The 13130-nt window shown below is 34.6% G+C and overlaps 1 protein-coding gene across 1 annotated transcript; it reads right to left on the reverse strand.

Annotated features, from left to right (window-relative positions):
* Nucleotides 1-10385: 10385 nt before the first annotated feature.
* LOC107041211 (high affinity copper uptake protein 1) lies at nucleotides 10386-11462 on the reverse strand. Its single transcript, XM_015261653.1, has 3 exons — nucleotides 11386-11462; nucleotides 11141-11277; nucleotides 10386-10647 (listed from the first exon to the last, which is right to left on the reverse strand). Exons 1-3 carry the CDS (start codon nucleotides 11392-11394, stop codon nucleotides 10386-10388), a joined length of 408 nt encoding a protein of 135 aa, XP_015117139.1. The 5' UTR covers nucleotides 11395-11462.
* Between the last annotated feature and the right edge of the window lie 1668 nt (nucleotides 11463-13130).

Genomic DNA, 13130 nt, shown 5'->3' on the forward strand with positions numbered 1-13130 from the left:
TTATATTTTATTCATTCCAATTAACATGACCTTTATTATGCACCCGCTGGCCAGATCACATATAAATAAAAATCAGTCCAGTCCCCATGGCCTCGGGATAGGGTCATATCTCACTGTCCGATAGTAATGCGCATCCAGACGATGAAGCCCGACCCATGAGAACAAAAATTAGCGCGACTGGATGCGACAGTGATTAAAAGAAAGTCCGGGCCGCATGTGGGGAGACTTGGAAAAAAAAATGGATCGCGACACACACGACCTTGGCCTCTACTCGGGCAGACGCTAAATAACGCAAAATTCAGTAGTGAGTGTAACTCGCTGGACACGCGATGTACAAGCTCGAATGTAGCGAAATCACTGCGTCGCATTCGTCTTGTTGTTGAAGGGGGACAACTGGAGGGTTTGGGAGCTCCACTTGAGACTAGACAATGTCCCAGATTATTTTATTATCGCGAGGCCGAAACACGTGGATCGATGGAAATTTAATGAATTAGGTCAACGATGAATTAATTATTTTAGTTGTCAAATTTTTCTGCCCTGAGGGACAAATTAGCTCTGTCGAAAAACTGCTCGACGTGAGAATATTTGATCGCGTGGAACATCTTTTGAATTATATTTTGATACGTAATAATTGTTTTTCCCTCGTTTAATTGATTTTCTTGACCATTTGTTTAAAGAATTTATTTAAGTCGTTTAATATTTTTGTGAGAATATTTTTCCATTTTTAATGAATAAAACAAATCAAAGATTAAATACTTATTAAGTGCAATCTTGATAACAAAAAGAAATTCATTAATAAATTTATATTTGAATAAAATTTCTCATCTAAAAAAACGAAAATTCTCCCTAATAAACAAGAAATCCATATTTCGAGTGATTTAATATTCTCCAAAAACTATTAAAAAATATCCATCGATTTTTCCATTCACCAAAATTCAATAATTGTTTAAAAAATTAATTTAAGTTGTTTAATATTTTGTGAGGATAAAAAATTCTCAATGCCTTCGATTTTTTATACATTTTACCATTTGAAATGAATTTAAAAAATCGAAGAATTAATAATTACTAAAGACAACTTTGACAATAAATTTTTTCATCTAAAAAAACAAGAATTCTCCCTAATAAACAATAAATCCGTGTCTCAAGTGATTTAATATTCTCCAAAAACCATGAAAAAATATCTATCGATTGTTCTATTCACCATAATTCACCTCCAAACCCCCACCCACGGCTCCGTCCCGTAAATCCCAAAATAGTTGTGTGAAATACCATTGAGTACCCCATAAATACGATTCGAAATAATTTTATCTCGATCACAGCCCCTTAACGACCGAAATAAAACAAAAAGAAAGAAAAAAAACAACTGAATAACTTTGAAAATTTGATTGTCACCTGAGGTCGGGCTTCCCGAAGAAATCAGCCCTCTGGATCAAGCACGGAATAATCTACGAAGACATTAGAGTGACGTCAGAGATTTAAGCGTATAGGTCCTGACAGATATGTATACGTACCCTCACTCCTGCTACCCGATTTCGTGACCACAGAGATAGCGTCGATTCTTCCGGCAATGACCTGCCTTATACCTGACCCCATTCAATCTCATGAAACAACGTATTTTCACGAGTTCAAACCACTATCCTGCCCATCATGATGACCTTTTCGTATTATTTAATCCGCGAATTCAGGGTACACATACAAATTGGGTGATTGCCTATCGATGGATACGAGTATTGGGGATTCGATTTCGACTCACATGTGGTCAGCCATGGAGTATGTAATTTACTACAGATAAAACTGTTTATCAGAATTTTTTTCATTAATTTTAATAATTTAATCACAATTTTTTGTTCATTCATTTCAACAAAATTTCTTTGAAAATTAATAAACTCATACATTTCTTTTAATGAAAATGTCTTCATCAAATAATTAAATAAATTATTATCATTATTATTATTATTATTATTATTATTATTATTATTATTATTATTATTATTATTAAGTAAATTAAGTAAATTATTTATTCACTCCAGATAAATTCTCTACTGGAATTAAATAAGCGATTTGTTTCAACTAAAAGAAGGATTTTCACATATTAATAAATAATTGTGCGTCATTGTTGCAATAATAATTGAATTTTTAAATAAAAAGTTGATGTGAACAAAATCAAGTTCAAGGTTTACAATAAGTTTTATCGTGAATTGTTTTCATAAACTCATCAATTTTTTAAAACTATTCATTTATTTATTATTTATTATTGTCCATTATTTATCATGATTCATAAATTATTATAATTTTTACAAGTTTTTATTATTTATTTATTCTATAAATTTACAAATTTTTATGGGGGAGGGTGAGGTAAAGTGGACACTTTTGACTTTTTAAAAAATATTCATAACTCAGAAACAGATTTATCAATTGAGCTCAGTCTAAGCTCATCGCAAAGAGGAATCATTGTTCTTACAATTGAAAAATAAAATTATTCCATTTCATGAACAATTCAACACGTTATGAAGATTTCAAAAAAAGTCAGAAGTGTCCATTTTACCCTACACTAACCTAAATTTAATAATTAAGAAAAGCTTGGTCGCAAACTATTTCCAAAAATCCATTAATTTTCTTCGACTGAATTTTATTCAATTAAAATGAAGCATTCTCCCGGACGCAGTGATACGGTCGAAGTATCAGTAGATTCAGTCCGTACGCGTGCTGGCATCTGTTCAGAGCCCGGGGAACCCCCGAAGACTCGCCGGTAACGAATCCGCGGATTCATTATTAGAAGTTCGAACTTCTTGCATTTCCCACCGAGGCGAGTCCCTCAATTGACTCACGTGCACCCGGTGAACGTGTTCATCGAGCCCTTGATATTCACTGGCGTCGATAATTGATATCCGGAATGGGCCAATCACCTGTGGCGTGATGAGAGTTTTTTCTTTCTCGAAATTCAAATTCAACAAGTTGCTCCAAGTTTGAAGTGGAATCGGCAGTCGGGCGGATTGGACGTCAGCCAGAATTATTATTCCTTGGAGGCTCGGGTAATTTCCGTCTTCTAGTGTCTAGTCGAGGAAAATTGGTCGATTACCATTTCATTCCATTCAACTCGTGGAAAATAATCGGAAATGGCGTCATTTTTTATTGTTGAATGAAGCATTCTGACTGAGGATTCTGAGATTTTGGATTTATTTTTTATTCTCGGCGAGGATTTTTAAGTCAATTGCCGGTGTTTTTAAACTCGCGTTATTTCATTGCATTGAGAATTCAACATTGTTCATTTGTTCTTGTGAAGTCAGTACGTGAAAACGCTGTTTGAATTTTTAAAATAGGTTCAACAGAAAAGAAACTGCGAGGATTTTTAGAAGTTCTATTTCTTCAGATTTCTGACATTTCTCCGAGTGTTCGAACAATCTTTTGGTTAAATTGAATCTACCAAATTCCAACAGACGTCGGTATAATCATAAATTTTAAATAAAGTTAAGTTTGGAATTAGTTAATTAGTGAGATCCGTTCGATGATAGACAATTGAATCAGGATTCGAAGGAGAATACGCAACAAAATCCATCGAAAATTCTCCAGTAAATTTCATCGGTTTTCTTTTTAAAAATTCCGAATTTGCTGTTAAAAACCGCGACCAACTCTGTCTGAAAAACGGCATCAACGCAAGATCCGTTCGATGATAGACAATTGAATCAGGATTCGAAGGGGAATACGCAACAGAATCCATCGAAAATTCTCCAGTAAATTTCATCGGTTTTTTTTTTGAAAATTCCGAATTTGGTGTTAAAATCCGCGACCAAACTCTGTCTGAAAAACTGCCACAACGCAAGATTCGTTCGAGGATAGACAATTGAATCAGGATTCGAAGGGGAATACGCAACAGAATCCATCGAAAATTCTCCAGTAAATTTCATCGGTTTTTTTTTTTAAAATTCCGAATTTGGTGTTAAAATCCGCGACCAAACTCTGTCTGAAAAACTGCAACAACGCAAGATCCGTTCGATGATAGACAATTGAATCAGGATTCGAAGGGGAATACGCAACAGAATCCATCGAAAATTCTCCAGTAAATTTCATCGGTTTTTTTTTTTAAAATTCCGAATTTGGTGTTAAAATCCGCGACCAAACTCTGTCTGAAAAACTGCCACAACGCAAGATTCGTTCGAGGATAGACAATTGAATCAGGATTCGAAGGGGAATACGCAACAGAATCCATCGAAAATTCTCCAGTAAATTTCATCGGTTTTTTTTTTTTAAATTCCAAATTTGGTGTTAAAATCCGCGACCAAACTCTGTCTGAAAAACTGCCACAACGCAAGATCCGTTCGAAGATAGACAATTGAATCAGGATTCGAAGGGGAATACGCAACAGAATCCATCGAAAATTCTCCAGTAAATTTCATCGGTTTTTTTTTTTTGAAAATTCCAAATTTGGTGTTAAAATCCGCGACCAAACTCTGTCTAAAAAACTGCAACAACGCAAGATCCGTTCGATGATAGACAATTGAATCAGGATTCGAAGGGGAATACGCAACAAAATCCATCGAAAATTCTCCAGTAAATTTCATCGGTTTTTTTTTTTTGAAAATTCCAAATTTGGTGTTAAAATCCGCGACCAAACTCTGTCTAAAAAACTGCAACAACGCAAGATCCGTTCGATGATAGACAATTGAATCAGGATTCGAAGGGGAATACGCAACAAAATCCATCACAAATTATCCAGTAAATTTCATCGGTTTCCTTTTTAAAAATTCCGAATTTGCTGTTAAAAGCCGCGACCAACTCTGTCTGAAAAACAGCAACAACGCAAGATCCGTTCGATGATAGACAATTGAATCAGGATTCGAAGGGGAATACGCAACAAAATCCATCACAAATTATCCAGTAAATTTCATCGGTTTCCTTTTTAAAAATTCCGAATTTGCTGTTAAAAGCCGCGACCAACTCTGTCTGAAAAACAGCAACAACGCAAGATCCGTTCGATGATAGACAATTGAATCAGGATTCGAAGGGGAATACGTAACAAAATCCATCAAAAATTCTCCAGTAAATTTCATCGGTTTTTTTTTTAAAATTCCGAATTTGGTGTTAAAACCCGCGACCAAACTCTCTCCTAAAACAACGACACCATGAACCTCTGGAACACTTTTGGAATGGGTGTGTGCGGAAGCGAAAAGCTCTGGACTATACCTATACTCAGATTATCTATAGAGGGAGCCAACGGCAAGTATCGACCAGACGATGAACGCGTGGAAGCGCATTACACCTCCCCGCTTCGACTTTGTGTCTGGATGAAAGTGTTCTTTTTTCTCTCCATTATCAGCATAAACTCGGGTATTTTCCTCACGATAATTAGGTAGCGATGAAAAATGACGGGGAGGGACGAGGAAGGAAGGAAATTGGCCGTTCGAACCGGTGAACCTCAATTCCTCATGAGAATTTCGAGTTCAACAGCCGGTGGGAGAAGTTGTCCCGAGTCGGTGCAGTGAATCCAGCGAGGGAGAGATTATTTCCAGGGAATTTACTCCGTATTCAACTCGCAGCTTTAATGCGCTGATGAATATGTGGAATTTCATGAAGTTTGGATGAATGGCGATTTTGATTATTGTTCACCAATCAATCGATTTCAAACATGACAAAAGGGATGAAAATTTTATTTTATGGAATGAAATAATTCCGTATAGTTTTATGGAATTTATCAAGCAAAAAAATCTGGAAATATTAAACATAAATTTTCTAATGCTCAGTGATTTGCACTTGAGTGTAATATATTTTATCTCAATTTTCAACATTTTCGTTCTTGAATTAATAATTTTTTCTGCCCTGAAATTCAACTATTGATGTTGAAATATTTTTGAGAAAACTTTTATTCAAAGTAAAACTTATTTTCATCTGCCTTTTTATTCATTAAAAAATTAATAGTTATTATTTAAATAACGAGAATTAATTTATCAATATGTAATAATCCTTCATTTGAAAATAGATATTTATTTGAGAAAAAGGATCAGTAGAATTTTTCTAGAAATAAATTTATTCTGCCCTTAAAACAACGGATATACATTTGTTAAATTATGAATAATATATTTTATTATTCGAATCGTGAGAAAAATGCACAGAATAAAAATTTGGTTGGATTTATCGAGCAAGAATTCTGGAAATATCACGCAAAGAATTTCTAATTTATAGTAATTTTGCTAAATATAATTAATTGTAGTTCAATTGAAAACATTTACACTCTTTAATTGATCATTTTTCCAGTTGTGGAATTTAACTCTTCACATTTCAAATATCTGTTAAAATAGCTCTTGATCAAACTTTTATTTAAACTAAAATTTTTTTTCATCTCCATTTTTATTCATTAAAAAATGAATAGTTTTTATTCAAATTGAGAGAATTAATTTATCAATTCATTTTCATAAGTAAGTTTATTTACATTTTTATTCACAAACAATTGACGGTTTTTCTTTAATGAATAAAAAAAATCAACAGATTTCATTCAAATGAATTCACTCGAACATTTTCATCGAAATAAATAGAGAAATGTCAAATGAAGAATTTATTCAACTTAAATGTGTCATTCCTTCGTTGAGGAAGAATCAGTGCTACCGCTTTTTCCCATAAATTTCTTCATTTGAGGAATTTATGCACTCGCCGCCGAAATCCAGGACACAATGGGGATTTACGTCCGCTCACTCAAGACGTATGAATAGCTTCCGGGTCCCCGATCGATCCAGGATATCACTCCGGGCCACATCTAGACTCACGATTTGCCGAGGTTTTACGACACACAACCGGAAAAAGACGGTCACTTCACCTGTATTGGATTTTAGGAGATCGCGAAATGTATATTTGGATCACCGGTGCCCAAAGCGACGTCGGCTATTTTAGTGTCGCGTCCTTTCTTCATCGCTCGCGGTCGGGGACTCGTTCTTTTTCCGATATTTAGCTGTCCCCGAAGGCCAGCGGCAATTCCCAAATGCAATTTTCTCGGCTTACTTCTGGTTATGGGAAAATCCGATACTACACTCGCTTTCGTGCTTCTGCGGGATCGCGGGAGGTGAATTCACGCCATTCTCTGAGTATTTTGGATTTAATTGAGTGGGTGAACGAGTGGAGGGATGTTGAGAATAGCCAAGTACTTCGTTCAAGATGACAATTTTTTTTGTAGCAAGATTTCATTTTTTTGCGAAAAAATCTTGCCATTTTCGGATTTTTCAGTGTTGAATAGATTTTTTCGGGAAGTTGTTGAATCAATTTTGTGAACAATATTTTATTCAATTCAATATTTGACTCCAAATTATATTTGACTTCAGATTTTTCATTGCTGAATTTATTCCCGAAGAAATTTATAAATTTCTTCGGGAATTTGTTGAGTAAATATTGTGAAAAATATTCTATTAAATTTTATATTTGACCCTTTTTCAGATTTTTTATTGTTAAATACATTTTTTCGTGAAGTTCTTGAATAAATTTTGTAAACAATATTTCATTTTATTTCACATTTGACCCTTGTTTAGATTTTTTACAGTTTAATTTATAGCCGAAGAAAATTTCTTCGGGAATTTCTTACGTAAATATTGTGAACAATATTTCATTCAGTTTCTCACTCGACTCTTTTTCGAATTTTTCACAGTTGAATAAATTATTTCCGGAAGTTGTTCAATAAATAATGTGAACAATATTTTATTCAATTTCACATTTGACTCTTTTTCAAATTTTTCATTGTTGAATAAATTATTTCAACAAAATGTTCAATAAATATTGTGAACAATGCTTTATCCACTTTAAAAAAATGGCCCAAACCACGTGAACATCCTTAAGTCTCGAGCTATTCTAGTTCTGCTGCGGGAGAAGGAGAAAATCAATTGATCCAGGTACATTTGGATTAATCTAAAGATAGAAGGACTGGAGTATTCAAGTCACAGCATCGCTTCGTTATTGTGGGAACCTCGCGTTTCTGGAAATAAATACAAGAGTCAACTGCAATTCTTCAATCGAGAATTTGAATGGAATTTTACGTGGCTATTTCGGACATTTAGGTCTTATCTCTCAAATAACATTTGTTGGGCATGGATGAGGTTTCTCTCCATGCGCGGTTACGAAATGAACATTGAATTGTGTGAGAAAATTACTGTGAGAATCGTCGACGTTTCGTTTTACGAGCATTGATGTGATAATTCTCACACAATTTTCTGATACTCGTGTTCATTTTGTAATGGCAAGGCCAACCAACATTCTGTTATTAATATTACATAACTTTTGACATTTAATTGAAACGAGAAATGAAAAAATTTGTTTTCTCGTGTTGAATCAATTTACTTGCGGACAAAAAAGAAAGCTTCCACCAAAACATGATAATTTTCGTAGTAGTAATTGCTCTCGCGAGACATTTATATGTCTTTCGGATAAATACATTCGTTCTACAGAGAATTATATGAGGCTCCGGTTTTATCAAGTGAATGTTATTGAGTAGTGCATATTTTTGTCCAATAAACACTTATAATTTCCATGAAACAAATGGTAATTTCAAGAGGAAACTACAATTTTCTCGCCGATAACTGTGTTTTTGGCAAAACTAAATAATTTCGAGGGGACATTTTTTTTGGGAAAAAAATATTCTTTCCTCGTCAATGTATTCTTTCTATGGTATAAACCTATGGAGTTCTCTCAGATCAAGTGATTGTCGTACAATAGATTATATTTTTTCCTGCCAACAGTTCGAATTCTTCTAGCGATATTTCTGATGATCACGACAGAAATTTAATTTTGGTGAAAAATGTTAATTTTCCTTCTATCAAGTTGCTTAATTTCCCTCAAGCAAATCTGCTCCACTCCGTCAAATATTCTCATAAATTATCGGTAGAGAAAAAATCAGTAGCGAAGCGGTAAACAGGTTCAAGTCGATTTAGACTATTGCTCAGTTTTTGATGAATATCTCGGAACCCAAGGGAGATAGCAATTTTTTTGTAATAACCTTTTTTATACAGCAAATTGAGAGCTACAAAAATGGTCATGATGAAAATTCCGCTGTTTTGCTTAGATTCGGAGATATTCCTCAAAAACTCAGCGATGAGCCAAGTCGACGGGAATCTGTTTACCGTTTCGCTGCTGAAATAGGGTTTGACACTCGGGGAAAAAGTGTTTTTTTAATTTTATGCATTCGTATCGAAATATGCTGTTAATTACCTCAATGGTGCATGCCTCCATGATCCATTCCGCTATGATTCATTTCTCCGTGATCCATCCCTCCGTGATCCATTCCTCCATGATCCATCCCCCCATGATCCATCCCCCGATCCTTCGGTGCATACGCAGCGAAAAACGCCACCGCCCAGATGACAAAAGAGACCACAAAAACCAGCCAAACCCTTGTATTGAATTTGTCCCAAGATAGTATCACTTCTCTCGTGGATACGTCATGGGCACCGAGAGATATTGACCCCGCCTGACAGCAAATTACTTCAGTGCTCCGTGTATTATCCATCCCGTCCGCGATGTCCAACGTTCAAACTCACCTGAAGCACTAAAACACTCGCATCAACTACAATGTTTTCCATTTTTCCGACTCGTTCGTGTAATCAGCCGAGATAACCGATAATCAACTCTGATTTGGTATCTGGCACCGCTCACATGGAGAATGAATGCATTCCGATGGAATAAACTCTCTATTTTATCCGCCTAAAGAATTAGTACATGATAATAATTAAAAAATTATTTTATCAGTTGAAAATAACTTCATTATCTGTTAATAAAATACTTATCTAAATCGAGTAAACATTTATGCATATTCAAAAAACTCTTTGTAAGATGGGAATGAAAATACGATAACTATAATAAAGCAACAACAACTATTGAATAACAGAATTTTAATATAAAATTGATACAAATTGTCCCAACAATTAAAAAAGCACTCATGAAGATTTAATGACTAAAATAAAAAATTCCTTTCTTAAAATTAAAAATACTATCATCACACTGAGAGAAAAATTAGCTCTGCGGAAAAATTGTCTGTAGAACGAATGTATTTACTCGAGAAACATATAAATTTCTCACGAGAACAATTACTACTACAAAAATCATCATTTTGGTGGAAACTTTCTGTTTTGTCAGGCGAATATAACTTTTCGGCACAAACAATATTTTTTTTTCAGTGCATCACTTCGAGAAATAATAATTTTATCCAATTAAATTAAATAATTATGATTGTAATTAAAACATGTGATTTTTACTCTAAATTATCATTCTATTATTATTATTATTATTATTAATTTGAAAATGACTATTCTTCTTTTGAAAATTATTTCTCTCTTTTTTTAAATTTCAATTCGAGAATTTATTCTAATTGAATAATTAGAATCGCTTTTTGAGGTTTAGTTTTATTTTGCAATAATGACTCAACCGCAGCAGTCAGTGTGTTCATTGGTGCATTTATCCCACGCGAATATCCAATACCCGAGACCAGTGCCAATAACAACGGCCAGTGCCAGCCAGACATTATAAGTCATGAATATGAACATCAAGAAATATCCGAGTATCAACTGCATCATGTGGAGGAGTGTCTGGAGTAGATGAATAGCGGAAAAAAGGGCTTTCCTTCGAGTTGGCTTCTTCAGCGCATGACGGTTCATCAGAGTTGTTCGAAGGAATAGATTCTCTCTGATGAATTAAAATGGAAGAGTGAGATTATGGGTGAGACACACCTGATTCCGTGTTTTTTCATATAAAAAAATTCACTATTTGTGTAAAAAAATTGAAAAAAAGAAAATTGAACCATGTAAGAGGCGAATTAAAAAAAAATAGCGCATAATTGTTATTCCACATATTTTTCCGAACATTTTGAAAAAGAATAATCTTTCGTAGCTCAAAAATTGGAGGCCCTGGACAGTTTTTGGCATTTTAAGCGTTTTCGGGCAAACGAACGATAAAAAAAATTTTTTTGCACTAATTATTCGTTTTTAAATTTATATAATCGATCTTCAACGTATGAAAAGTCTCACTCCAATAACCCACCACTTTTAAAACTCATAGTAGTCTCCCCTTAATAGAATTAATGAAAAAACGCGAGTTTTTTAAATTTAATTTTTACTAATTTTTCATCTAAACGTTTTTATCCGAAAATTGAGATATTGTTTGATGCCTGGTATCGTACCTGTAGTTCTTCAGACCCTCGTAAATCGACCCGAGAAGAATAATTCCTATCATCGAACCGAGAATGCCCTGCCAATCATCCGTCCGCCAGTTGGAGAATAGAATGGCAGTCTCCGTCACTCCGAAATGAAAGAACATCTGCATCAGAGATAATGTCATGAATAAATGAATCGAGGGATGTTTTTTACCTCAGACTCTTCGCTATTTGTAGTTTTATTTGGTGGAGGAATGGTGGAGAGTACTTACGCCCATCATTTTGGACTCTAATGTTCGACACTCTTGAACTCACGAATTCTACGAGTGGACTTGAAGTTTTCCAGCCGAACCAGTACTGACAGCCGCGTTATCTAGAATTGACTCTGATAACATATTTCATTGAGTGATCTATCCTCAAGCAGTGCGGTTCTACGTCTTAGACAATTTTTGGGGAAATCGAACTCAAAGAAAGCATTCCAAATAAAATTTCGAACAGAATTTCGCGCATTCGATGGATTATAAATGAGAATTACTGTAAATAGTATTTCTCTGCGTTCAACAATTTAATAATTTTCCTTTGGAAATTTTCCGAATGGAAATTTATCGTGTTTACTATTTGCTAATTCCCGATAAGAATTTTCTTTGTTTTGAGAGCATTTCCGGAAATTTTTTTTAGTGAATAAACTCATGAATTTATTGAATAAAAACAGTTTTGATTACATAACTGTGGTAAAACGGCTCAAGTCGCCTCATCTCCCAGTTGAGTTTTTGAGGAATATTTTCGAATCTAAGGGAGATAGCGAAATTTTCGTAACCACATTTGTTGTAGCCCTCAACCGGCCCTACAAAAAAGGTTATAACAAAAATTTTTCTATTTCCCTCAGATTCCGAGATATTCATTGAAAACTGGTCAATAGTCAAAACCGACGTGCACCGCTTTACCACTTCGCTACTGAATTCCAACCCTGCATTATGATTCTGCCAACCTCTGCTCCCCCTAAAATGATCCCTCCAATTTCATACGAGTAGAACGACATAAGTCCCGCCCGCCCCCGCATTCCCCAAAATTATTGATCGCCGTTCGAAAATTCCTGAGAACTGAAAAAAATCCCCGCGTGATTCCCAGCTCCGGGGGGACGAAACCCGGCACCGAGGGGTGACCGACAATAAATGGCTCTATGGGGGTACGCACCCTCGGCTTGTTTTTTTATTTTCAAGGTTTTTATTCGTTAAACAATCAGTATTTACAGTATATATATATATCTTAAAAACTAGAATCAAAAAACTTTTATTTTCGCATCTTGTACAGAATGTTTAAACTTATGGTCCATCAGTGACTCTCTAGCTTATTTAATATTCGAGAATGAAATTTCGTAATAATATTCTGTTTTGGTTGAAATGCCAACCTTTTTGCAGTTAATATTCAAAAGTCTCAACTTTTTCATGTGCTTAAAAAAAAGTAACAATGTTTTGCTATATGTAGAAAGAAAAAAAGGCACAACAGCGTATCCGCAGGAGAAAAATATAAATTTTATTGTAATTACTCAATTACATAACGTGAAATATTTGGTAGTAGATCACAAAAATAAGTGTTTTTTATTGGTATAAATCAGTAATAATAAGAACTAGGAAACAAAAGATCTTTGCTATAATTGTTTATACTTCTTTCCTTTCCCAGTCTTTATAAATCGTATAATAGTTATTTTATTAGTGTAAAAAATACTGTTCAAGTTATAATACTAATGGAGGACGGAAATAATTCCTAGAAAATCGTTTGTTTTGTCTCTCTTTATTCCTGTTCAATTTTTTGTACAATATTTTACGAGCAGCGAGTTCTCATATATTTATCGTCAGCTTCCAGCCACCAATATTTTTTATTTATTCTATCGAAGTTATCCGACGCACCCTCGGCTTCAGACCCCTCCGCGTGACACACTGCATTCACTGTGCAAGCGCCGAGATGCTGAACACAACAGAACCGCGCAACCTGTGGCTGATCCTGACGGTCGCGCCTC

This window comes from Diachasma alloeum, unplaced genomic scaffold (assembly GCF_001412515.2).
Source record: "Diachasma alloeum isolate Michigan unplaced genomic scaffold, Dall2.0 Dall_scaffold_00359, whole genome shotgun sequence".
Classification (NCBI taxonomy): Eukaryota; Metazoa; Arthropoda; class Insecta; order Hymenoptera; family Braconidae; genus Diachasma; species Diachasma alloeum.